Here is a 26,612-nt window from a genome sequence, read left to right on the forward strand (position 1 = left end):
ATCCAGCATTTGTTCTATTAGTCAAGTCACAGTGCCAAACCTGTCTTCTATTTGAGTTCTCTTCTCAGACAAAGGCACTGCTTTACTCTAAAGTTGCTTTCATCCCCCCCCATACCCATGTGTGATTGTACACACTGAGCGTGCACACACACACACACACACACATACATACACAGAGGTTGCCTGGCCCCATCCTGGAAAATGTAGAAGTCACCATGGCACTGTATTTGCCAGAGCAAACTGAAGCTCCTCTGGCTACATCTATAGCTCCTATTGCCTGTCCATGAACTTCAGATGATTTTAAACTCCAATTTGTTGTGGCTGTTGGATTTAATGCTACAGTTGGGATTGTCTGGGACTTGGGGACAAATTTACTAAGTTTGCAGATGGCATAAACTGAGATAGTTATGCAATGAATTTACCAAATCTTTTTTAAGAAAAATGGAGGATCTACCCAAAAGATGTGATTCCTTCCCTCTTTCCTATTTGCAGCATTTCTAAAGCTTTACATGTTAGATTCTGTGTGGGCACCAGAGTCCCAAGATGACCACATGGTTACCTCTTATTTGAAGCTCTCAGTTAAGCTGTCTGTTTTTCAATCTTTGGGTCACTATAGATATAAATTTGAAGGATTTTAGTCAACACTTTTAAAAAATTTATTTTATTGACACATAGTTGCTTTACAACATTGTGTTCTTGGTGTATGATTTAGTTTTATATATATAATACTTCATATATATATATTTATATTTATTGGCTTAAAATTCAACATTCAAAAAACTAAGATCATAGCACCCAGTCCTATCACTTCATGGAAAATAGATGGGGAAAATGTGGAAACACTGTCAGATTTCATTTTCTTGGGCTCCAAAATCAATGCAAATGGTGACTACAGCCACAAAATTAAAAGATGCTTGTCCCTTGGAAGAATAGCTATGCCAAACCTAGACAGTGTTTTAAAAAGCAGAGACATCACTTTGCCAACAAAGGTCCATACAGTAAAAGTTATATTTTTTTCAGTAGTCATGTATGGATGTGAGAGTTGCACCATAAAGAAGGCTGAGCACCAAAGAATTGACACTTTCAAACTGTGGTGCTGGAGAAGACTCTTGAGAGTCCCTTGGACAGCAAGGAGATCAAACCAGTCAACCCTAAAGGAAATCAACCCTCAATTTTCATTGGAAGGATTGATGTGAAGCTGAAGCTGAAGCTCCAATACTTTGGCCACCTGATGCAGAGTTGACTCATTGGAAAAGACCCTGATGCTGGAAAAAATTGAGGGCAAGAGGAGAAGGGGGCAACAGAGGATGAGATGGTTGGATGGCATCACCCACTCAATGGACATGAGTTTGAGGAAACTCCGAGAGATAGCGATGGACAGAGAAGCCTGGCTGGTGTGCTACAGTTCACGGAGTCGCAGAGTTGGACACAACTTAGCAACTGAACAACAACAACAATATAAGAATATATATACACACACACACACATATATATTCTTTTTCATATTCTTTTCCATTTTGGTTTATTATAGGATATTGAATATAGTTCCTGTGCTATACAGTATGCTCTTCTTGTTTATCCAATCTATATGTAAGTCTGCATCTAGTCAGCATTTTTAAATGGGATGGAATTGAAATATCAGAAGTATTGTTTTAGTACCGTTTTATTTTAGTGGGCTAAACAACTGGATAAAAATGTGTGTACTGGATTGTGAGGTAATTTTTTAAAGATACATTGTGTCAAAAAAAAAAGCTCAAAATCCACTAGTATAGCTAATATATTGACAGAAAAATTTGTGAGAGCCGAAGTATTCTATTGAAGCAAAAATCACATTAATTGCAGTTGTTTTCAAACAATTAGAAACGCCATCAGGAAATCAGTGGAAATGAACGTTTGAATTGAATGGCCAAAGAGTGATTAAAAATATGAAAAGAAAATATTATTTTTATAAATCATAAAATAGTAAGTGCTAAGATAATCATGACTGCCATAGTGATATGACCGACCATAAAACTCTGAAAGGAAATTCCTTATGGGATTAGCAGAGTCCTATGTGGTGTGGTGCAGTGTGACCTGTCTCAGTACTCAACATCAGCAGTTCCATTTTGTGACTCTATTGCCTTCCTCTCTCTATCCACTCCCTGCAGTCTTATATTAAAAACCTAATTTTTACGGCCTTCTCACCAACCTGTAGGCCCAGTTTCCAGTTTTTGCCATTATTCACTCTAACCAGTTAGAATTCAAGTCCTGGTATTTCTTCCTTGAAAAGATGTATCACATCCATGTCCTTCCTCTTTGCACTCCCCTTCTCACTGTTAGTCCAGACTATTGTTTTAACCACCTGTCCATCGCCTTGCTTCCCAGGCTGCGCAGTGGTAAATAATCCGTCTGCCAATGGAGGAGACTCAAGAGTCAGGGGTTTAATAATCTCTGGATAGGGAAGATCCCCTGGAGTAGGAAATGGCAAACCACTCCAGTATTCTTGCCTGGAGAATCCCATGGACAGAGGAGCCTGATGGGCTACAGTCCATGGGGTCACAAACAGTCGGACATAACTTAGCCACTAAATAACAACAAAAAGGGTTATTGTGGGTTTTAAATGAGATAAAGCTTATGAAGTCTTTAGGACACAAGAACACCTGGAGCATAGTATGTGCTCAATAAATACGCTTCCATGTCATAACACATTGCTAACCTATATGATGGAGTGTACATGCTTCCAAACAATACTCATCTTCCCTTAGTGTGACATGCTGAATTTGTATTGTCAAATCCTCCTGATTCACAGACTTGCCACTGTAGCTGTCCTGGAGCATGACAGCCTCCGAGATGTTTGCCTTCTCCCTCAATTGCTACTTCTCCCATGCACTCTAATCCTTCTCTGCTGTGCCACATTCCAACTTCTGCATCATTTCATACCTTGTTTTCTGCCTTCATTTGGCCTTTAGCAATATGTGTGATGAGGTATTGTTTCTTCTATGTGTATCTCTAAGCATGAGATTTATAGGAGAGGTGCCATAGCAAATGAAAAGCTAAAAATGCCAAATATGATGAATTACATATAAGAAAAAATATGTTTGAAAGAGCAACAGATAGATGAACCATCTGTATTTCCAAACACAGTGGGGTCTACATTTGTCTGGCAAGTTTGATAAGCTAATTTGATTCTAGTTAACTGAACTTTGTTTTCTCCGCATCAAAGCAGACTGCAGGGAGACCGACTTAGTCACCAGATTTGATATAGGCCCCAGAGGTTATCAATGTGAAGCCACTTTCTTCACACCTGAGAAACTGTACTAAGACCAGCAGATGAAGTAAAGCCTTTTCTCTCTCTTTTCCCCCACTCCTTTTGTCCTTTTGTACATCAATTTACCACATCCCTTTCCTCACTGCCTTTAGACTTTTTCATGTCACTATGTATTCTGCTTTGGTTATTTTAAAATAGTAATTAATCAATAGGTCTCATAATATTTCCCCCCCGAAAAGTAAAAATACTCAAGCTAAGCATAAATACTCAAGCTTTACATGCTATTGGTTGGTTGAATTAAGCTGACAGTTATACAATAGAATTTTCAATGAAAGGGACATGTATTGCCTAAGTTCCTCAAATATTTGATTTAAAAACTTAGTGCAATGAGAACTCTACTGCTACAGAAAAATATTCCTGTCACTCCACAAATATTTTTGAACACCAATTAGGTATGAAACCACAGAACAAGAGATTGGATTCTTTGATAATGCCTAATCATTTTCTTGGGGCTTCCCAGGTAGCTCAGCTGGTAAAGCACCCGCCTGCAATGCAGGAGCCCCCAGTTCAATTCCTAGGTTGGGAAGATCCCCTGGAGAAGGGATGGGCTACCCCCTCCAGTATTCTTGGGCTTCCCTGGTGGCTCAGATGGCAAAGAATCTACCTGTAATGCAGGAGTCCTGGGTTTGATTCCTGGGTTGGGAAGATCCCCTGGGGGAGGGCATGGCAACCCACTCTAGCATTCTTGCCTGGAGAATCCTATGGACAGAAGAGCCTGGTGGGCTACAGTCCATAGGGTTGCAAAGAGTCAAACATGGCTGAGTGACTAAGCACAGCACAGCACAGCCATCATTGTCTTGAAAATTACATAGGAATCTCTGTCGCTCAATCTGTAGTTTTTTCTAATACTTGAGGAGGCTTGAAGAACTGTATTTTGTCCTGTATGGGAGAATATGGTTCTAAATAATGGGGATCTTAACCATGGACCATGGATCTTAGCCTTAATCCAACCAAAATGTCATTTAGGCATAATAACCTATTGTATCCTGCCCGCTCTGGTTAAGAATTTCTGTAATAAATTTCACAGTTGAGGGATTAAGCCTTAGAAATAACTATGAAATGAGTGAATACAAACTACATTAGCTTTTTGTAGGAGGGAGGAGAAAGACCAGGCAGATGGGGTTGTAGAGGGATGGGGTAGATGTTTTAACACAAACCTAGTTCCAGAAAGGGGCCTAAAAGAGAAGTTTGGTAATATACCTTTGAGACGAATTACTGTTTTTTTAAATAACTCTTTTACATATTGGGCTTCCCTGGTGGCTCAGACAGTAAAGAATCTGCCTGTAATGCAGGAGACTCAGGTTCGATCCCTGGGTCAGGAAGATCCCCTGGAGAAGGCAATGGCTACCCATTCTTGCCTGGAGAATTCTATGGACAGAGGAGCCCAGCAGGCTATATTCCATGGGGTCACAAAGAATCAGACACGACTGAGTGACTAACACTCACATATTAAGCGTGCTAGCTGCTGAAGAAAAGTCATTATTGCACAGCTGAATAATTCACCAGACTTGCAGAGGAAATCCAGCAGGATAACTGCTACAGGAAGGATAAGAAGCAGGAATTGCCTACAGTGGTCATCTTTGAAAAATATATTTATGCCAGAGTATTAAATATTGTCTTAAAAATCAAAAGAAGTTTTTCCTTCAAGGAAACAATAGCTAACTTAGAAATATTTAGCAATTCCTTCTCAGTGGGAATAAATTCTGCCATCCCACCTTGCCTGAACCTTGATAGCAGGTATATAAAGCATACCTCAAAATTATATGCTTCCCCCTTTTCTCCTTCCAACTGATATTCTTAAACGTTGCCTTAGAGTCATTCAAGAGCATATATAAAATTTCACTATTTTTCTTGCTTTCATAGCCAATTTCTCAAGAGAGGTATAAATATTTAATAACTGGCTCTCTAGGAAAAAAACAGCCCTCCATTTATGGTTTGGCAGTTTCTGTGTTGCCAGTATTACAGTATTCTGTAAATACTCCCACCATGGTCAGTTTCAAGCTACATGATGTTACTGATAGAGTTACTGATTATGGAGATCCAGCACGGCACTGCTTGCAGGCCTGCTATTCCCATCATTCATCACTTAGGCACCTTAGTAGTGGCTCCATAATTTCTATATAAAAAGGAATACACAGGACCAATGTAATTGGAAAGAGAAGCTGCATATTAAGTGCACTGTTTTTATTGGGTTTTATGTTTATTTGGAGTTAAGAGGCGCAGACAGACAGAGCAGTGGAAGAGCAGCTAAGAGGAGTAACCCCGTTCATGCCATTTGCCAACTTTCGCACAGACACCCATTAAAAGTCTTCCAGTCCAGCTTTGGTCCCTGTTCAGTTTTTTTTTTTTTTTTTTTTTTCAGGTTAGAGCTTCTTTATATTTTAAAAAGTTTTTATTTTATACTGGAATGTAGTTGATTAACAATGCTGTCATAGTTTCAGATGTACAGCAATGTGACTAAGTTATACATATACATGTATCTATTCTTTTTTAAATTCTTTTCTCATTTAGGTCGTTACATAATATTGAACAGAGTTCCCTGTGTTATACAGTAGGTTCTTGTTGGTTATCCATTTTAAATATAGCTATGTGTACATGTGGTTCCCTATTCTTTAATCATCTTGTCAACCTTCCCAACATCCTCCCAGTCGCTCTGATTTGAAATCTTGGAATCATCTTTGATTGCTCCCTAGCCTTGCTTCCCTCCCACATGGCACCTCTGCCATACTTTTCATATCTCTTTTCTCTTTATATTCTTTATATTAACATTGATGGACTCTCCCTACCTTTTTAGGTGGCAGTAGCCTTGTAACAGATCTCCCTCACTGGATTCTTTTCTACTAGTCAGTGTAATTTGAAATCTGCTTCATTTGTAAACTTTCTAATTGTCTCACTGGCCTGTTGGAAAAGCTCTAGTAGCTTCCTACAGCCCACTGAAGAAACCCAAATTTGTTAACAAAGCCAATAAAGGCTTTCCAGTCTCACCTAATGTATGGTATCAGCTTTTAGCTCCCCATAGCCATTTTTATGTAACTACATACCAGTACTGGTTGTTTCATACGTAGCCTTGCATCCGATAAGTCAGGCACACGTAGGCATGTACTAACTGGTAAACGTTTTTAGTGATACTCCTGCTTATAAGTACACTATATTTGAATTTTCAGGACAACCTATTCTTCCTTGAACAACTAGTATATTTTCCCCATGTCTGTGTCTTCTTTTTGTGGATTCTTCTGAATTCCTCCCCACTACAGTTGAAATCTTCTCTTATCATTCAAGGGCAGACTCAAATTCATGTAGAACTTAAAGATATTAACAAACAAAAAGAGGACATAATATGTCTTAAAACAAGCAGTAAGAGAGAGAAATGACTGTGCCTTTTCAATGGCTTAAACCAGAAGCCAGAGACTTACTGGAGCCCAGAAAGGAAAGAATGCCAAGGGCTGATGAGGAGCAGTAATAAGTAACTCCTAGAAAATGCATGTTAATGCTGTTGAACCAGAAACATCAGGGTGACTGTAAACCTTCTAAGGCAGCAACTACCTCAATGAGGCAGGTTTAACCCCAGATTTCTTCTCAGGTATCCAGTGGAGTCTCATTGTATACTTAGGACTAGAGGGCAGAACTGATTTAGTTAGACAAAGTAAAGAGCTGGTGTAATATCTGAAAATCCAAAGTGAATCAAGAGAAAATAAGATCTGAAAGTGCAATGGTAGAGAAAAACATCCTTCTTACTGATACTCTTAGCAATGGGGAACCCAGAGTTTTGACCTGGGTTATAAAGTAGGAAACCTCAGGGTTCTGGAGTTTGATTTGGCAGTAATATTTTTCCATTCTTATTCTTCTTTACACTTTTTACTAAGTTTTACACAGTGGAAATAAGACTACAGGGTTTTAAAAGTACAAAAGAATAAAATTTTTTAAATCACCCATAAAACTACCATATATCGACACACTAATATTTTCTATATTTCCTTCTAATATTTTTTCTGCATATGTGTTTTCTCTACATATTACATTAGATATAAATTTCTTACAGCCTATAGCATCACAACTTACTGATATAATTGATCAAAACTAGAGAAAATAAATTATGAATATGTATATTGATAATGTATAATGTATTGATATGTATATTATTATTTTCCTTCCAACATAAAACATTTCAATTTTCATCATTCACTAGCCTTTTGACACAGGGCAGATGGAACCATTAGTTGGAGTTTGTATCCTTTTTCTTATATAAATTCATAAGGGACTCTTTGATACTTTTCTGTTTCAGTTTTATTAGAGTAAAGCAAAGAATTTCTAATTAAGAATAAGAATACTAAATGTTGTTATTTTCCCCTTTTATAGCCATCTTACCCATTCCTAATTTGATCACTCCTTTTTTTTTTAGTGACCTACCTTTGTCAAGTCTTACCAAAGCATTCACCTTGGTTTCCAAGAAGCAAAAACAATTTTGTCATCAAATTTTATCCTTTTTTATGCAATACAGTAGTCAAATGATGTGGTGGTGAGAACACAAGCAATTGAAATGAGCAAGTTTAGGAAAAGCCACTGACTCTTGGTTTTAATACAGTATAAGTGATGGAAACAGAATTGGGCAGGACCACCAGAGAAGGGGCTACCTTCTGTGAAGGTTCCATGAGTCATGATTCTCACCAGTAAAGCCTACATTGAGAATGGAAAGCTCTTTAGCTGGATGGAGGTTATTTAGAGAGCTCCTGCTGTATAACCCTCCAATAAATGTCATTGTTCACCAACACTTGCAGGTTGTTTTGTTTACTTCTTTAGGCTCACTTCCCAGAAGCAGAATTATACATAAACTTAGTAGGACTTCAGAAGTAACAGAGAGTGGAAATCAGAGATTGGCGATTTAATAATGCGCTAGTCTGGAGGACCTCATTGGGAAGACAATACCTGAGCAAAGGCCTTTAGAAGCCCTGTGCTGTCCCTTCACCTGATTTCACTCCCTTGCCCTCCTACTCAGCTCCAGCTGCCACGCTGAGCTCTTCACCCTTACCGGCAAGTTCCCACCTTTGTACTAGTTGTGCCCTCTGCCTGGAGCACAAAGGATGAGGTAAAAAGTGCCATTGGTACAACAATGAACAGTTAACTACAGGAGATGAGAGATAGGACAACTGGTTTGGGTTGATGTAATCAGAAAAGGTCCTAGGGAGACATTATAATTCCAAAAAGCTATGCATATTTACCCCTCTTGCTGTCTTTAATATGCATACATCATGAATTCATTTTTACTTCATTTTGTGCTTTTGGAAGCAGTAGAGTGTGGGTTCAGACTCACCAGGATTTGAATTCCAACTATGCCACTTACTGAATTTGCAACTTTGGTGAGCTGGATTTCTCTGAGCCAGTTTTCTCATCTGTAAAATAAAGATAATAACCCTCTTTGAAGCTTGTTGAAAGAAGAGTAAGCAACATACAAGGTCTGACAGATGATGAGAGAGGATGTCACTATTAAAAGACAACCAGATCAGATAGTGAAGGACATTTTTTAAACTGTGTTAAGGAGCATGTATCTTATTTTATAGGTAATAGAGAACCATTAAAATTGTTTTGCACAGAGAAGTGACATAGTGTATGTTTGTTTTAGGAAGATAACATGGGCAGCAAGTGGAGGGTACGTTTTCAGAATTAGCTAAATGAGACCACGTAGTATGGTATTGCACTGTTGTGAGACATGATAAATTCAGCTAAGCCTGGTAGAGACAGAAGCGGTGGATTTGATAACTGGCAATTAAAATATGTTTTCTAAGCTTTATATCTTAATATTTAGTCAATTCTCAAAATATAAACAAAATAACTTTTTAAAATCATTCTCATTGATGTTTTGACCCAGTTTCCCAGAGTCTGGCTTTAGGCCATTCTTGGATTTATTGTTCGAAGTATATATGACTTGAGGACCAACTGCTCAAGCTACCAGGAATAGGAAAGGAGGGAGGGAAAAAAAGGAAATCAACTGATAAACAGGAGTCAGAGAGTCTGGGAAAAGATCTTAAGTAAACTTTATTTTGTGGCCCAACAGACATCGCTTTAAAAAGCATTTCTCAGCTGTTGACTTTGAAAAATAATTATATCGCCTAGCTTGGAGCTTGTAGATAACCAAGATGGATAAGGAAATTATGGTTTCTTTTTAACTGGTTGCATTCCAGACTGATCTCCTTACAGAACAAAGAGTAGATGGAAAGAGTGTGAAAGGACAGATCAGCACAAATCCATCAACACTGATAGAAAAGATTCAGGGTGCAGATTTTCTCAGTTTCGCCTAGGAGGGGAGCACGAGCTTTTAAATTTTTAATTATTTTTTAATATGTGTACATTCATATAACTTAAAATTTTAAAAGTACCAAAGAATATGAATGCAGTCTTCCACCCATCCTATTCCCCTAGACACCGAGTTCCCCTCCTCTGAAAACAATTTCTTATTTATCCTTGCAGAAATATTTTATGTATACACAAGCAAAAGATACTTACTTTTCCCTTTCTAATATAGTTAGTAGCATTGGAAACATACTGCTCTGTATCTTAGGGATTTTTTTTTTTTTAAACTATCATTATGTTTTTGTCTTACTTGTTGTTTTACCTAACAATATGTTTTGGACTATTCCATATTGGAGAAGGCGATGGCACCCCACTGCAGTACTCTTGCCTGGAAAACCCCATGGATGGAGGAGCCTGGTAGGCTGCAGTCCATGGGGTCGCTAAGAGTCGGACACAACATGAGCCACTTCACTTTCACTTTTCACTTTCATGCATTGGAGAAGGAAATGGCAACCCACTCCAGTGTTCTTGCCTGGAGAATCCCAGGGATGGGGGAGCCTGGTGGGCTGCATTCTATGGGATCACACAGAGTCAGACACAACTGAAGCGACTTAGCAGCAGCAGCATTCCATAGCAATATATAAAAGTTTCCTCATTAAATCTGACTGCTTATATAGCAAAGAATCTGCCTGCAATGCAGGAGACCCCAATTCGATTCCTACGTTGGAAGATCCTCTGGAGAAGGGATAGGCTACCCACTCCAGTATTCTTGGGCTTCTCTTGTGGCTCAGCTGGTAAAGAATCCTCCCGCAGTGCAGGAGACCTCAATTCGATCCCTGGGTTGGGAAGATTCTCTGGAAAAGGGAAAGGCTACCCACTCCAGTATTCTGGCCTGGAGAATTCCATGGACTATAGTCCATGGGGTCACAAAGAGTCAGACACGACTGAACAACTTTCACCTAGTTGAACTTATATGGATGTGCCATAAATTTTGTAACTAACCTGCTTCCTATTAATGGATATTTAGATTGCTTCTAATCTTTTGTTATTTCATGCAGTGAATAACCTTGTACATGTATCAGTTAGTACATGTATTTTACTCATAAGTACCTAAGGTGAAATTGTTGAGTCAAAGTGTATTTGACCTTGTATCTTTGATAAATAGTGCCCCCAAAAAGTTGTATTAATTTGCATTCTCAAAAAAATTTGCATTCTCACAGGTAGAATATGAAGAACACTATGTTTGACATGAAAGCAGAAAACTCTATCATTAATTCCTATGTACCTGGAGTAAATTCAAAGGCTGTCACATCCACTCATGGTATTCATTCTTAAGATGCTGCTTTCTATCCAAGTGGATACATTTGTCTCCTAGATCAGTGGTTCTCAACTGAGGACAGTTTTGCCTCCCAGGAGACATTTGGCAATGTCTGGAGACATTTTTTATTATCACCAAAAGGAGGTGGAGGTGTCACTAGGGTACAGGCACAGGACTGTCATTCCTCTGTCCCTCCCCACAAAGGGTTATCTGGTCCAAAACATCAGTAGTGCAAAGTAAGAACACCTACCATCGATCATGTCTACCCCTCCCGGTTGTATTAAATGTATCTTACAAAACTGCAGCTCCTCGAAAAACTGCAGCTCCTCGACTCTGTAACCAAATGAAATAATGAGACCTCTGTGCTTTCATAGTACATTTGCTTTTGTTTTTTTCCCAACATTTATGTTGTATTGAAATTAATGATTTACAGGAACTGTGAGCTCCTCAAAAAAGATAAATGTATCTTATTTATATCTGAATATCCAGCATCAAGAAGGTACTCAGCTTATTAAATGAGTGAATGGATGTAAAACTACTTTCTAGTTGTCTCATTGTGACTTAAAGTGTGACTTACTTTATATATTTATTTTTTTACTCTTACTTGCTCACTTTCTGTTACTTTCAGTTTTCTTCAGACTTACACAAGTAATTTTTTCTAGCAGACAGAGGAATTGTACCAGGAGGTGTCAGCTGAATAAGAAGTATGGGCCCCTCCCCTGACTTAAACTTCTGTAAACTCTGGTTTATTACCATATCATTAATCACTTAATTATAGACTAGCTTGTTCATTTATAGCTTTGGATTGAATTTGTCTTGTCTCCTCAAATGGACTGAAATCTTCTGAAGGGCAAAATCAAAAATTTTAAGGACCTCAGTGAGGCCTAACTTGGGACTTTACAGACTATAACACAGGAGAGCAACAGGTTGGTTCGTCTTTTTTCGATAATCACAACTCAGACCTCACCCAAAGCAGATTCTGACCTCAACAAGGAAGCTGCTGCTGCTGCTGCTGCTGCTAAGTCGCTTCAGTCGTGTCCGACTCTGTGCAACCCCATAGACGGCAGCCCACCAGGCTCCGCCGTCCCTGGGATTCTCCAGGCAAGAACACTGGAGTGGGTTGCCATTTCCTTCTCCAAGGCATGAAAGTGAAAAGTGAACGTGAAGTCGCTCAGTTGTGTCTGACTCAGTGACCCCATGGACTGCAGCCTACCAGGTTCCTCCGCCCATGGGATTTTCCAGGCAAAGAGTAATGGAGTGGGGTGCCATTGCCTTCTCCCAAACAAGGAAACTACTCCTCAAAAGCGGAACACCCATGGGAATTCTCTTGAAGTCCTGTGGTTAGGGCTCTATGCTTCCTCTGAAGGGGGCACAGGTTCGGTCCCTGGTCAGGGAACTAAGACCTTGCAGTGCAGGGCAGCCAAAAATAAATAAAGACTAACCATTTGAAGGGGTTTAAAAAAAAAAAAGAGCAGAGTATCCCAGACTCTCCCAGACATGCAGGTCAACAGCAGAAGGTCTGTGCCGCGAGGGATCCATCAGCTTCCTCACTGGCTTTCTCCCTCCTCCCCACCTTGTTCTCTAGGAGAGGATGAAACAAGAGGAAAGGGAGCAGGGCATGACCTTTGAAAGAATGACATGGCCATAGGGACATAACAAAGACAGGTTAGAACCAACTAGGTCCAAGATTCAACTTGCAGTAAACCTTGAGTTTCACGACAGGCTCACTGTAATATATTAGCATGTAAATGACATACCCACCAGCGCCATGATAGTTCTGAGGCGGAAGAGAAAAGGCCAAGAATTGGGCGGTGGCCCAGTTCCTAGAAATTCCTGCCCCTTCCCCAAAATAATTAGTACAGTCCTCCCACTTCTTAGCCTATGAAATTACTCAGCCCATGAAAACTAACCAGGCCATCTTTTGAGTTTCTTTCTCTGTCTCTCTCTGTCCCTCTCTTTCTCTTGCACTCCCGCACACTCTCGCATTCTCTCCCCTTCTGACGTGGCCCATACTCCGCCTGTGTGTGGGCGGATAAATAAATCCACTTCGTACCTGTAAGTTCCTCTCGGAATTCTTTCCCAGGTAAGCAAGAACCTCAAATCCACTGGCCTTAAGAAGAGCCCTGACTGACGGTTGGGGAAGAGCTTTCTTTTCACATCTGTCCGGTCACCACAAATCCTGCCATCAGACACTTTTCATTGTCCGATTAAAGGCCCCAGTGTGACTTGAACTAAGTGGCCAGAGTCACCAGTAAGCTTTCCTACCGCTGGCTGCTAGCTGCGGTCTCCGCTCAGCAGCCCCTTCTAGGGCTGCCACACGTGTTGAGGCGCGTGGCCAGAAGGGAAGTGGTGGAGCCAGAGGCCAGGTTTTAATGAGCCGCACCTGTGTGGGTGGGGGAAGGGTGGCAACAGGCCTGCAAGGTCAAAGGAAACAAAGACGAGAATTCTGGTTTGTAAGCTCCGTGGCACTAATGGATCTTGGAGAAAATTGGGCTGCGGGGCAGCTTTGATCCTGTCTAACACAGCAGTTTAAAATGCAAATGCAAAAAGAAAAAGTTGCAAATACTGACTGCTGGGTTTATTTCAACAGCTTGTTGTTTATCTAAGTTTTAGCCCTGAGATCCTGTTGCCTTCTCTTTCCAGTCAAGACAAGCTTGCAACTGAAGACCTTCAAAGCTGAGTTTCGAGAGAAAACATTCAGATTCAAATATCTGTAAAGCAAGCCTAGTAAATGATAAGAGACACCTTGATTAGGAAAAGGTTAAAAAAAAAAAGGCAAAACAAATGTTTAATCATTCTTCCCTAGAATAGTTCAAGTTGAAATATCTTAAGACGTTTTTGAAACAGCAACTTTGATATTTAGATACCTTAGATACTTAGGTATCTTGGATATTTATAGAAATTATCTTAGGTAACTTTAGATATCTCCACAGGTGGGACAGTGGAGCTACCGAGGGGTTAATTTTTGAAGGTTACTAAAGCTTGAGTCTTGACTTTAATGAGAAAAAACCCCAAAAGGTCACATTTCCTGCATGATCTAAAAAGAATAGAGTTCACTATTGTGTTTATTTTCAAGTTAGCTAAAACTTTCCTCTTCAAATGATGGTGTTTGGTCAGGGGTTTGGGAGAACATATTGTAAACTTAAAATTTAAGTATTGGGACGTTTAAGATGGCTTTCTAGAAATAGATTGCATGGTTTCTACCTTCTTAGGTAAATGACTCCAAAATAATATGTTTAAATGATAATAATTCCTGATTGTGTATCTGTTATTTTCCAAGAACCAGCAGAGTGTTTATTTAAGCTCTGTAACAACCCTGAGGCAGATAAATTCCATTTTGTGATGTTTTTCCAAGGCCTCAGACAAAAGGATATTAAGGTGCAGTCTTAGAAAGTTTTCTAGACATGAATTTCCTAAAATTATCTACATACGTGTATGTGTGTGCACACATATGTGTTTCTAGAAAGAGTACATAGTTTTCATCAGCTTCTCAGAAAACTCCGTGACCCTTAATGCATTCAAATTGGATAAATCATTATGAAGAGCAGGAATTTGGTCTACCTCTATTAGCCTGAGCTAGTAAATGGTTTCAAGGCTATGTTTTTTGAGTTTTCTCTTGTTTCTTTCATTGTCTGACTACGCTTCTTTCTTGCCCAGGTCATTGAGCTTGCCTCTAGAAGAAATGCCCATCTCTCTCCTGTGTAAAATTGGTTAACAACTTGGACTCTGGAGCCATATGGTCTGGATTTAAATCTGTTCTCTCTTACTGCTTGCTTGCATGACCTTGCCTCAGCTTCCAGTTCTGCAACATGGAACTCAGAGTAGGACCATCCACCTGGAGTTGTTCTGAGTCAAACAAATGCACATAAAGGACAATGTTAGGAATATAGAGAACAGTAAGGGAGTGCTTGCTGTACTGTGTGCTTCTAATCAGTTGTGAACTTAGAAGTCATCTTTTCAAATCATATTTGACAAAAAGGGAGGATATATTTGTGGTCTTCATGCTTTTCAAAGCTCATTTTTACATCTTTGTTTTTGTCCATCCCTGCTTACCATGGAATTCAATGAGATCACAAGCCATGCATTTGTTTTTCTGAAAAACTGTAGAACAAAAGAAAAGCTGAATGGGGAAGGGATGCAGCCTGTTTCTCATGTGCCTTTATTAAAATAACCATTATAACCAAAAGTCTGGGACACTGTTGTTGGCACAAAGCAGAGACTGCCTGTCTCTTGAGCCTTCTGATTGACTTTAGATGCAGTTCGAAGGGAAGAACCAGTTTTTCAGCTGATATCTTTGAAGAGTGCATTTGAGGCAGCTAATAGTGTGAGGGTATGATTTTTTAAAGAAAGAAGCAGCAACTGCTTTTCCTAGCCTGTGGGTGTTTTCCTGGGACTGAATCACCTCCCCTTAAAGCTGTGCACTGGCAGGATCTGCTGGGTTCAGAATGCAAATGATCTAGGCAAAGGTTCCAAGTAAAGGGAGCAAATAAAATCGGATTGAATAGGAAACCAGATGATATTTTTTTCTTTATCCTTTTTTTTGAGGATTAACAGTCTCTTATCTCTTACCCTACTGTTCTCCAAGGGTCTTTGTGATCACCCATCTGATGGCTGCTTTCAGATGAGTGTAAACAGGGACACCAGGGTCCCTGTAACACTTTGCTAATGTCACTAAAGAGTTCTGATGACATCCTGGAGCCCTTGTTTGAGCAGCGCAGATGTCATTAAGTGGGCAAAGGTCATTGCTGCCACAGGATTGTCACCGTGTATCTGCAGCATATTGGCATCTTGCTGGCCCAGGACTGCCAAGCCTCTCCCCATTCTTGTTTGCCTCTAATGCTCTTCCCGCCAGAGCAGCTTTGGAGCAAGTCACAAAGGGCTGCAATTCCCTGCTGCCCGTCTTATTAAGCGTGGGTGTCTGTTATGAAAATAGGCAGCGCGGCTGAGTAGTGGAACCCACTATTTTCAGAATGAACAGCGGCGGTGTCGGCTTTCAACAAGTTGAGCTTTTCATAAAGTGACCAGTGATGAATGCCGTTGTAGTCAGTACCATCCAAGCTGCTGCAAAGTTGCAAACCACTTACAGAAAGAAACTTCCCTCTCCTCTGAAGATACTTTTCTTTCCCCTCTTTTTTTACATTTTCTTTCCAGAGTTAGAGATAATAAGGAGGCAGCATAGATGGGGCCCAGGCATTACCGTTCTTAAGAATTCAATTATAACAGGACTTAGATTGGCCTCGAGTCAGTCTCTGGGCCTCAGTTACCTGCCCTGTGAAAAGTCAGTAGTGTTTATCTTGCAGGCTTGCTGTATTGCGGACAAGTTTAAGTCTTTGTTCACAATTTTAAAGGCAAAAGCGCCGAAGGGACCTGCTGTCAAAAGTCCAGTTCTTCAACAGACTTAAAAACAAACTGACTTAATGATACCATCAGCTTCTGTGGAATTCATGCCCAATTCAGAAAGAAGGCATAGTGCCCCAGAGAGTCTTGTAAGAAAATTCTTATTTGCTGCTGCTAATGAGATGAGATGATAAGGACTCCTTCCTTTACTAACCTCAAGTTGGGCTCCTATGAGCCTATTTCTTAATTAGATCTCAGTCTTGGTCATTCTCAATTTGTTGTTGTTCAGTTGCTAAGTCATGTCCAACTTTGCGGACCCTATGAACTGCAGCACGCCAGGCTTCCCTGTCTGTCACTATCTCCCGGAAGTTCATTCAGACTCATGTCCATTGAGTTGGTGATGCCATCCAACCATTTCATCCTCTGTCACCCCCTTCACCTCCTACACTCAGTCTTTCCCAGGGTCTTTTCCTGTGAGTCATCTCTGTGCATCAGGTGGCCAAAGTATTGGAGCTTCAGCTCCAGCATCAGTCCTTCCAATGAATATTCAGAGTTGATTTTCTTTAGGATGGACTAGTTTTATTTCCTTGCTATCCAAGGGACACTCAAGAGTCTTTGCCATCACTACAGTTCAAAAGTATCAATTCTTCAGCGCTTAGCTTTCTTTCAGTTCAGTTCAGTCGCTCAGTCGTGTCTGACTCTTTGCAGCATGGACTGCAGCACACCAGGCCTCCCTGTCCATCACCAACTCCTGGAGCTTACTCAAACTCATGTCCATTGAGTCAGTGATGCCATCCAACTATCTCATCCTCTGTCATCCCCTTCTCCTCCTGCCTTCAATCTTTCCCAGCATCAGGGTCTTTTCAAATGAGTCAGCTCTTCGCATCAGGTGGCCAAAGTATTGGAGTTTCAGCTTCAACATCAGCCCTTCCAATGAATACTCAAGACTGATCAGCTTTCTTTATGGTCCATCTTTCACATCCATACATGACTACTGGAAAAACCACAGCTTTGACTGTATGGACCTTTGTCAGCAAAGTGATGTCTCTGCTTTTTTATATGCTATCTAGGTCTGTCGTAGCTTTTCTTCCAAGGAGCAAGTGTCTTTTAGTTTCATGGCTGCAGTTACTGTTCACATTGATTTTGGAGCCCAAGAAAATAAAGTCTTGTCACTGTTTCCGTTGTTCCCCCACCTATTTTCCATGAAGTAATGAGACCAGATGCCATGATCTTAGTTTCTTGAATGCTGAATTTTAAGATTGCTGCCTTCAGCAACAGTCCCCCTACCCTTGATGTCTCTTCTTAATCATTTTCCATCCACTGACCTGCCCCCACCCCACCCCCACTCACACACAAACCTACTCCTTGGTTATAAATCCCTACACATTTTTGTGTATTTGGAGTTGAACCCAGTCTTTCTTTCCTCCTGCCATGGGCTTTACCCCTATTGCAATAGCCTAAATGAAGTCTTCCTTATCATTTTAACAAGTGTCAGAATAAATTTCTCTTTAATATAGATCAGAGTTTGCATGCGTACTTAGTTATGTCCATTGTGTCCAACTCTATGTGACCCGATGGACTGTAGCCCACCAGGCTTCTCTTTCCATGGGATTCTCCAGGCAAGAATATTGGAGTGGTTGCCATGCCCTCCTCCAGGGCATCTTCCCGAACCCGTGTCTCTTATGTCTCCTGCATTGGCAGACAGGTTCCTAACCACTAGTGCCACATGGGAAGCCCCAGATCAAAGTATAAATATGAAGTTTTTTAAAGAGGTTAACACTTCTTTGGTGCTTAACATGAGCCAAGAAATTACTTGTTTTAAAAGCTAAGTCTGTTCCTCACAACAGCTCAGTGAGGCTATATTATTATTATTAGCCTCAATTTATCGGTTACACTGGGGCCCTGAGATGTTAAGTTACTTTCCCAAGCACACAAAGCTAGAGCTATATGGTGGAACTGATATGTGGTGGAACCCAGGGGGCCTGGCCCCAGGGTTCATGTTCTTAAACACAATGCCCGCCTGTCCTCAGAAGACTGAAAATTAGGTTGGGAAGTCTACTCTGTCAGTGCTCTTAAAACAAAGCTCTCAAACTTACCTGTCCATAGGAGCCAGGGTAAATTATGCAAAGGAGTGAAGCAGGCTAGGTGAGGAAGGGTTGTGTGGAGTCTGGAATGCCCCTGCCCTCTAGAAAGACTGACCTTTACATCGCCACCTTGTGTTGGTATCTGGAAATGCATGTCTTCTGAGGTGGAAAGGTGGAGAAACAGAAGAGAGAAATATGGATTTTTATGAATGATCTCTTCAGTAGACAAAGGGAAGAGAAAAAGGGAAAGGAGAGAGAGGGGAAGAGAAGGGAAATGGAAGGGAAAGTTGTGCAAGAAACACATAGACAGACCTGCAGAAGGAATTTATTCAGTCTGTGGGCCACCTCATTTAATAACATCATTTTTAAAGGTTATTAAATCTTATCACAATGGAATCCTACTGATTTTAAAGACTTACTCCTTACTCTAAACCACCAAGTAATTACATTTTTTTAAATAACCTATTTGTGTAACCTATTAGAGACTGTAGATTTCTGCTATTTAATTGGAGAGGAAAGGAGCAAAAGGAGGAGAATTGTTTCTTGAGGTTAAGCAGTCTGTCCAGGGCTCATGGAGATGCAGTGACAATTACAATAGCAAATATGTTTCAAGTAGTGTTGATTTCCTATCTACTCATGAATCAAGAGATTTCAAATTACATGCGTTAACCAAGCAATCTGGGCTTTTCTTCTTGAATTGATGGATAATTTAACTGCTGCTAACAAAGCAAACAAAAAGAAAATGTTCTTTTAAATGTAAACTAGTATAATCAGCTCTCTGTGGGAAATGGGGATCAACTCGGTGACTTCTGAGACTTCAGTGAAGTCCCTCACTTTTCTAAGTCTTCCAGCCTTCAGTTGCTGGACTCTGAGGTGTTCATATTTTACAGTCCTCTCTGGCAAGCCAGGCTTCTTGGCTCCAGCCATGTAACAAGGGATATCCCCTAATCAGATGTTCTGACCTTCCAACTTTTTTAGGAGGTGGCCAATGGACTTGTTTTTAATTATTTAAAGTCTTATAAATACGATACAACTATTTTATTTCCAAAAAATAGCACTCTTTTAAATAAGTGTTTTCATTACTATTTCATGTCATGGCTTAAATTTGCTTATTATTTTGAAGTTTGGCAGGGCTTAATAATGGCCGTTTTGGAGGGAAATGGGATCAATTAACACCTTTTTTTGTGCACAAGGCTCTGCATTGTGTCCTGAGGAGTGAACAGAAAAGAATCAATAAGATCGTCCCCTTCCCTCCTGGGACTTGAAGGACTTCTGGAGAAATGAGACATTTATACAAGCAACAACAGTACAAAAACAGTACATGAAAAGCACAATACAAAGAACACAGATGGCCATAGCTGTAGAATTTTGAAAAGAGAGAGAGATTTTATGACTTAAAAGGCCTTAGGAGCCTTCAGAAAGGATGGGGTTTAAGTGGGGTTTTGAAGAACAAGTATGCTTTTTGAAGATGAGGTCAGAGAGTAGTACTAAAGATTTAATAAAGACAGATGCCAAAGAGGCAGAGGGAAAATAAGCTTGGGGCACAAAAAGTGACTGCAACAGAAAATTCAGAAAGGAAGAAATGGAACATAAACCTGGGGAAGTGATTTGAATGAGCAGAAACCAGTCAAGACCAAGGATGGGAAAATATTTAACCCATCAATATGAATAATGAAATTAGAAGGAAGAGCTCTTTGGGAAAGAAGATAAATTGGATTTATTGTTAAATGTCATATGATTGAGCAATCAAATACCATTGAACCAAAATACAAAAGTATTTATTTCAAAATCTGGGCCCAACCAGATTGACTTTGCCTTACTTTGACCCTAAAGCTGGAGTTATGATTGTGATGTTTGATTTATTATCTATCACATGCAAAAAGTAGGATCTTTGAACTTTGGAGCTGGAAGAGCCCTTAGAAATCATATAATTCTTTTGCCAATGAGTTAATTTGGGGTGCAGAAAGATTAAGTGATTCCCATGAGGTCATAGAACCTGTGAGTGATAGAAGTAATATTAAAACAGTCATCTGCTAATTTCTGGACTATAGCTTTGTCTTCATCACATAGTCTGGTTATTCTTTCTAAAAAAATGTTTATGCATAAACACACATGAATAAATTTTCATATATACTTTTAAAGACTCAGATATACTTGTTAACATCCAAAATTTCCCCACTTTTGGATACCTGCATCTCTTTTTCCCTATTTTTAAGTCACAAAACTCCATTTCCCACCTAATATGTCTCATTATGTGTATTTTCAGAATTTATATAATTATACACAAACACACACATAACACATATGTATGTAGAGTTTTAGGTCACTGTTTTACAGAAATGAAAACATATATTCTTTTATGTACCTTGCTTTTCTCATTCAACCATACCTTGGTGAAATTTCTCCCAAGTGAAAAGTTATAGCCTCATTAGCTATTTTAATGGCTGTATAATGCCCTACTGTAGAGCTATATATATCATGATTTATTCTGCCTCTCCACCTATTTAAGGAGACCAGTTTGAGTTTTTTGCCTCTACAAATAGTTCTTCAATAAACATGTATGCATGTGTTAGTCACTCAGTGGTGTCCAACTCTGTGATCTCATGGGCTGTAGCTCACCAGTCTCCTCTATCCACAGAATTTTACAGGCAAGAATACTAGAGTGGGTTGCCATTTCCTTCTCCAGGGGATCTTCCCAACCCAGGGATTGGACCCAGGTCTCCTCCATTGCAGGTGGATTCTTTACCATCTGAGCTACCAGGGAAAGCTTTTTTAATAAACATACTTGTATATGTATCTACATATGCTGGTATTTTATTTCTATTGATAGGTTCACTGAGTGAAGGACATGTGTATTTTTAGTTTTACAAGCTAAACTACTTCCCTAAGAAAGCTGCAACAATACACATTTGCACGTACAATTAATAGAAATACTTCCTTTCACAAGGTCTTCCCAGGCCATGGTGTTACAACATTTTTTAAAAGTTTTTGCAAGTGCAGTTGATACAGAGTAAAATCTCATTGTTTCTTTATTTGCATTTCTTTGATTACAAATGAATTTGATCATCTTTTCATCAGGTTGTTGGCTATTGGATTTCCTACCTTATAAACTGCGCTTCCATATCCATTTTTCCAATGGATTATTTTGTCTCCCTATAAGTTTTTAAGAACTTCTACTATATTTCAGATATTTTTACCTGTCCTCTAGGGTTGAAAACACTTTTTAAACCTATTGTATCTGTTTGTGTCATCTTTTGCCATGCAAAAGTTTTGTCATTTTTTTTAGTCATCTGTGCTGATGTTTTCTCTCATAATTCTGGGTATATTTTCTGCCTGGCCAAAGAAACCTATCTACCTTGCTTCTAGATATATTTATGAGCCTGTATTTTCTGAACAGAATTTTTTATTTAAATATTTATATTTTAACCTTTAATCTCTCTAAGTCTATCTAAGATTTAGTTTTGGAATTGGTATAAGAGGGAGTTTTCTTTCAGATGACTAAAGAGTTTTCCAGCCCTTTATATTATTTTTTTTTCAGCCCTTTATATTATTTTTTTTTCAGCCCTTTATATTAAATAATCCATCCTTTTGTCACTAGATTGAAATGCCTCTTTTGTCATATATTAAGTCCTCATTTTGTATCTAGATCTATTTCAAGATAATCTAGTCTACATATCTGTTTGGGCTTATTTCTTATTTTAATACTTATTCATTTGATTACAGTTGCTTTATAGGATTTTCTGATATCTGATAAATCAGATTACACAAATGACTTGAAGTAGTTATCAAGTGCATATGTAAGTATTAATATGTTAAAAGCCTATTTTCTAGACAGCAATGGGATGAAGCAGAAACTAACATATCAAGATAATACTTGTACAATTAAAATAATTTTTCCATAATCTTTCTTCCCAAGATCTGCATTTATATCAACAGTTATGGAAAGAAAAGATTTCCTGTGCTTGTGAGATCCTATACAAGTGACAAATTGGTATAGTTTCAACCCTCAGATACTGTACTGTATTAATGGTACTGTTTCCTTGATTCACAGATTGGTCCTTCAGAGGAATCACCCCTGATTGCATCTTCACTTTGAGCTTCGGCTGCTTCCCTATAGGAGCGCTGTCCAGGTGCGAGCTCCAAGGTTTTTCCTGGAGAGAGATTCCATGGGGACTGTACCTGACCCTCTGAGATCAGCCAAAACATCCCTGATTGCAGCTTCTGGAGAAGAAGAGGGCCTGGGAGAGGTGCAGGCTGCCTCACCCCAGCCTCGACCAGAAGTCCTGTGTGAGAACACCAATGGCCTTTCCAGCACTCCTGCAGAGCCAGACCTCAGCCCCAGAACAGCTGCCAAGGCCCTGATGCAGGCCGGTGAGCATGTGCCCTCGCCGCCAGCCATGTCCTCTCCTGACATTGTCAGTGAGGTGGGGAAGGCATCTCCCACACTCAACTCTCCTGGCAATACTCAGCTGTCAGGGGGCAGAGAGCCCACAGCACCAGCCCTGTGTTCTGCCGCAGGCAAGGACCTAATACGTGCAACATTTACAGTGCCAGCCAATCAGCCCATCCACCCGGATGTCCCAGGTAACCAGCTCAATGCCAGCCCCCAAGCAGGGCCTGAAGATACCCTGGTGAAATCACAGAGAACTGCAGATGAAGGGCAACCTGAGAAGTCAAGTTGTCCGGTGGGGGTCATCTGTGGCAAAGATCAAGTGCCCTGTGATTTTCCTTCTCAAGAAACAGTGCAGGGAATAGTGCAAACTGAAGATACAGCGTCCAGGGCGTCCAGTCCTACTTCCGCTACTGCAGGTGGACCCGAAGCAGAAAGGCAGCAAGCTGTCTGCACTTCCCAGACAAGGTCCTGTGGCTCTCCAACAGGAGAAGATGGATGTTCAGGGAACAAACCACCCTCTGCCGCCACCTCAGACATCCAGGCCATGACTTCGGTGATTCCTCAACCATCCCACCTCCCTAGCAACGGATCGACGTTTCCTCCAGATCCAGAGAAGGTGCCGCTGGCAGCACAGCCTCAAGTGTCAAGGTTTAAAGAAGCAAGTACAATGACCAGCCAAGCTGAAAATGAGATCAAGAAAACCCCGCCCAGGGCTCAGCAAGATGCCGAGGTGCAGGCAGTGGCGAGTGTTGAGAGCAGATCGGCATCCACCAGCCCCAGCATCCTCACTGCATTCTTAAAGGAAACCCCTGCTCCAGAGCGGTTCGAACAACAAGAACAGCTGCGTGTCATTTGCCATGGCAGTGCGAACCACACATTGGAGCTGTCTGAGAACACCCTAGCCCCCCAGGAGGCGGGTCAGTGCCGTGACCTCATGCCAGCGGTGCACATCCAGACAGGTACAGCTGTTTCTGCAGCTTTCCAAGGAGAAAGTAAATCAGGGAGCCTACCGGGGGAGGTCCTTAAAACCTCAGCCATCAACGTGTCATCCCGTGATGCTCAGGAGACGTGTAAAGAAGACAGGAAATCAGCGGGAATGACTCTGGCGGGGCAAGAGGTTACCTTTAGACAGCTTTCGGGTACTAGTTCTAGCTCCCTGAAAGCTAGCCCCAGTGACCAGATTTCTCTTAGCGCAGGACGTCAAGTTGAAACAGGTCATGGATTAGGGAAATGTGAAACGAAGCCATCTGAGTTTGCAGTGGCAACCACCAGTGGCCACAAACCAGACCCCGACTGCAAACTCTCCGACTCCTGTGGCCCTGCCAGCAAAGCCGACCAGTCCAGGAGCTTGGATCTCACGAATCAAGGGGATGCAAGAGAGAAGCAGCTTGCATCTCCTCAGATAATGAAAGAACAGGAGTCTCCTGGCATCGATATCCTGGAGGTGAGGGCAAGGGCAGAAGCCAAAAGCCTACTGCTCAATCCTAAATCTCAAGAAAGTGGAGGCCTGGCATCAGGTCCCAGCCCTACACCCTCCCCAGTTAGAAGGAGCCAGGAGGGCACCGGGGAAGAAAACAGACAGACCAAGACAGCTGCCAGCCTAAGCCTGCCGTCGGATGCCATTGGGGACGCTAGTCCTGGCTCTGGCAAAAGGACCCCTTCTCGCTCCGTCAAAGCCAGCCCCCGCCGGGCCAGCAGGGTCAGCGAGTTCCTCAAGGAGCAGAAGTTAAACGTGACGGCTGCTGCCGCGCAGGTGGGACTCACTCCAGGAGAGAAGAAGAAGCAGCTGAGTGCCGAGTCCAAGCTCCATTTGAAACAGTCCAAGCGTGTCCGGGACGTGGTGTGGGACGAGCAGGGCATGACCTGGGAGGTGTATGGCGCTTCCCTGGACCCCGAGTCCCTGGGCATTGCCATACAGAACCATTTACAAAGACAGATCAGAGAACACGAGAAGTTAATCAAAGCTCAAAGCGGCCAGAGCCGGAGGTCCATCTCCTCAGATACTTCTTCTAATAAAAAGCTCAAAGGCAGGCAGCACAGCGTTTTCCAGTCCATGCTGCAGAACTTCCGGCGCCCCAGCTGCTGCATTCGTCCCGCTCCTTCTTCTGTGTTAGATTGAAAAGGAAAGTGTCCAGAAGCCCTTGGATACTGCTACAGGCTTCAGAGGTGTCCATCTGTCTATGGCAGAGCTTACTTAATTTTTTTTCTGAGGGGCCAGGAAGAGAAAGCATTAACTCACAGAAATTGCTACTAAGAATGGCCGGGGTCCTTTGCTTGGGGCTCCATAAATAAAAAATATTGTTTCAATTTGAAAGGAAGTGAAGAAGTAAGCTTCACTGAAGGTTTACAACCTTAATTAAGAGGAAATAACACTGTTTTTTTTTAATATGATGTTTTTAGAATAACATGCTCATTACACATGTGTCATTTTATATTACTGCCTCAATTTATCACACTATGGTATTTCCATTAAACCCCCTGCTTTATATTAAAAGTAGCAAAGACACTGTTAGCAAAAACAGTTATACTTTGTAGTCCATTGCAATAAGAATGCTGATACCACACAAAATTTAAGTAGGTGATGAGAAATATCATGGAAAAACAATGGAAACAAATTTGACTCATTCCTCGGCTAGAGGATATAAATAAAAGTACTTACATGCATAAAATGCCAAATATGAAATAATATTTGTAAACATCTGCATATAACCCTTTTTATAAACCTTGTTATACCTGTTAATAAATGTAAGAAAGTTATATTAGGAAAAAAGTTAGCAAACCATTTGAATATGCCCACATAAAACATGAATTTATGTATATACATTTTCCTGCACTAAGGGCAAGGGTCATCTCTGTGATTGTGCTTAGATTAAATTCATATTTCCTTGCCCAAGAGGAAATACATGTGACTGAATTCTTGAAGAGAATTATCATATTATTGATAATACTGAATTTTATGTTGTTCAGCTGTCTCCAATAACATTCTGCTGAGAATGTTAAGGTTCTGGTAAGGAATTATAAATAGCCAATTACCAAACACTCCTTTTCTTGTGTTGAAAAAAAGAAAGTCTCCTGAGTAACAAAACAGCAGGTTTAATTGTGGCTCCTGTTAACAGGATGCAGTTTGTATTTTTGTTTTGATTTGGTTTGGTAGCTTCTAATAGAAAATGTAGTCAAATAGAAATGAACTCCCTTGCTGCTTTTGTATGCAGACTAATATCGTCTAATTGCTTAAGACTAATCTGTGGTAAAAAGGTAATCTCTTCAAGCCTATTAATTTAAAGAGAAATACTGTCATATCTCATCCTTCCAACCCATTAAAAGAAGCTGCCTTTACTAAAACATCATTTGAACTTTGGGTGAGCTTAGTCCACTTTCACTTTTCACTTTCGTGCATTAGAGAAGGAAATGACAACCCACTCCAGTGTTCTTGCCTGGAGAAACCCAGGGACGGGGAAGCCTGGTGGGCTGCCGTCTATGGGGTCACACAGATTCGGACTCGACTGAAGCCACTTAGCAGCAGCAGCAGCAGTCCTTGAGAACATAGGCACCTGTTTGAGCTGAGTCCTCACCTGTCTCCATAATGGAAGCGTGTCCTTGGGGCCCATGAGTGTTGTGCAGGGCACTGGCTGGGGTGACCAGTAGTGGCTTGAGTGGGGCTAGTGGGAAGAGGGGAGTGAGCCCTGGAGGTTGTTGGTTTCCGCCTTGCATTTAGAGAATCACTGTTAGTGATGAAGGGGCATTGGCTATTTTCTCTAAACTCACTGCCTTGATGAGCCAGGAAAGAATTGTCCAGCTGTGTACTATCTCTCCAGAGATTTATAAATGCCATTTATGTAGTAAATGCAAAGTTTCTATTTTTTTTTTTATTTGGATTCTCTTTTGCAG

The 26,612-nt window shown here is 40.8% G+C and overlaps 1 protein-coding gene across 1 annotated transcript in view; it reads left to right on the top strand.

The window, feature by feature from the left end:
- Positions 1 to 25,809, top strand: part of GPRIN3 (GPRIN family member 3) — a 65,743-nt gene extending 39,934 nt beyond the window's left edge. Inside the window, exon 2 of the mRNA XM_040237860.1 lies at positions 22,383 to 25,809. Within this exon, the coding sequence (XP_040093794.1) occupies positions 22,498 to 24,843 (2,346 nt within the window). The 5' untranslated portion in view covers positions 22,383 to 22,497 and the 3' untranslated portion in view covers positions 24,844 to 25,809. The remainder of the gene's footprint in view (positions 1 to 22,382) is intronic.
- Positions 25,810 to 26,612: the final 803 nt, after the last annotated feature.

The sequence above is a fragment of the Oryx dammah genome, unplaced genomic scaffold, assembly GCF_014754425.2.
Source record: "Oryx dammah isolate SB20612 unplaced genomic scaffold, SCBI_Odam_1.1 HiC_scaffold_3, whole genome shotgun sequence".
NCBI lineage: Eukaryota > Metazoa > Chordata > Mammalia > Artiodactyla > Bovidae > Oryx > Oryx dammah.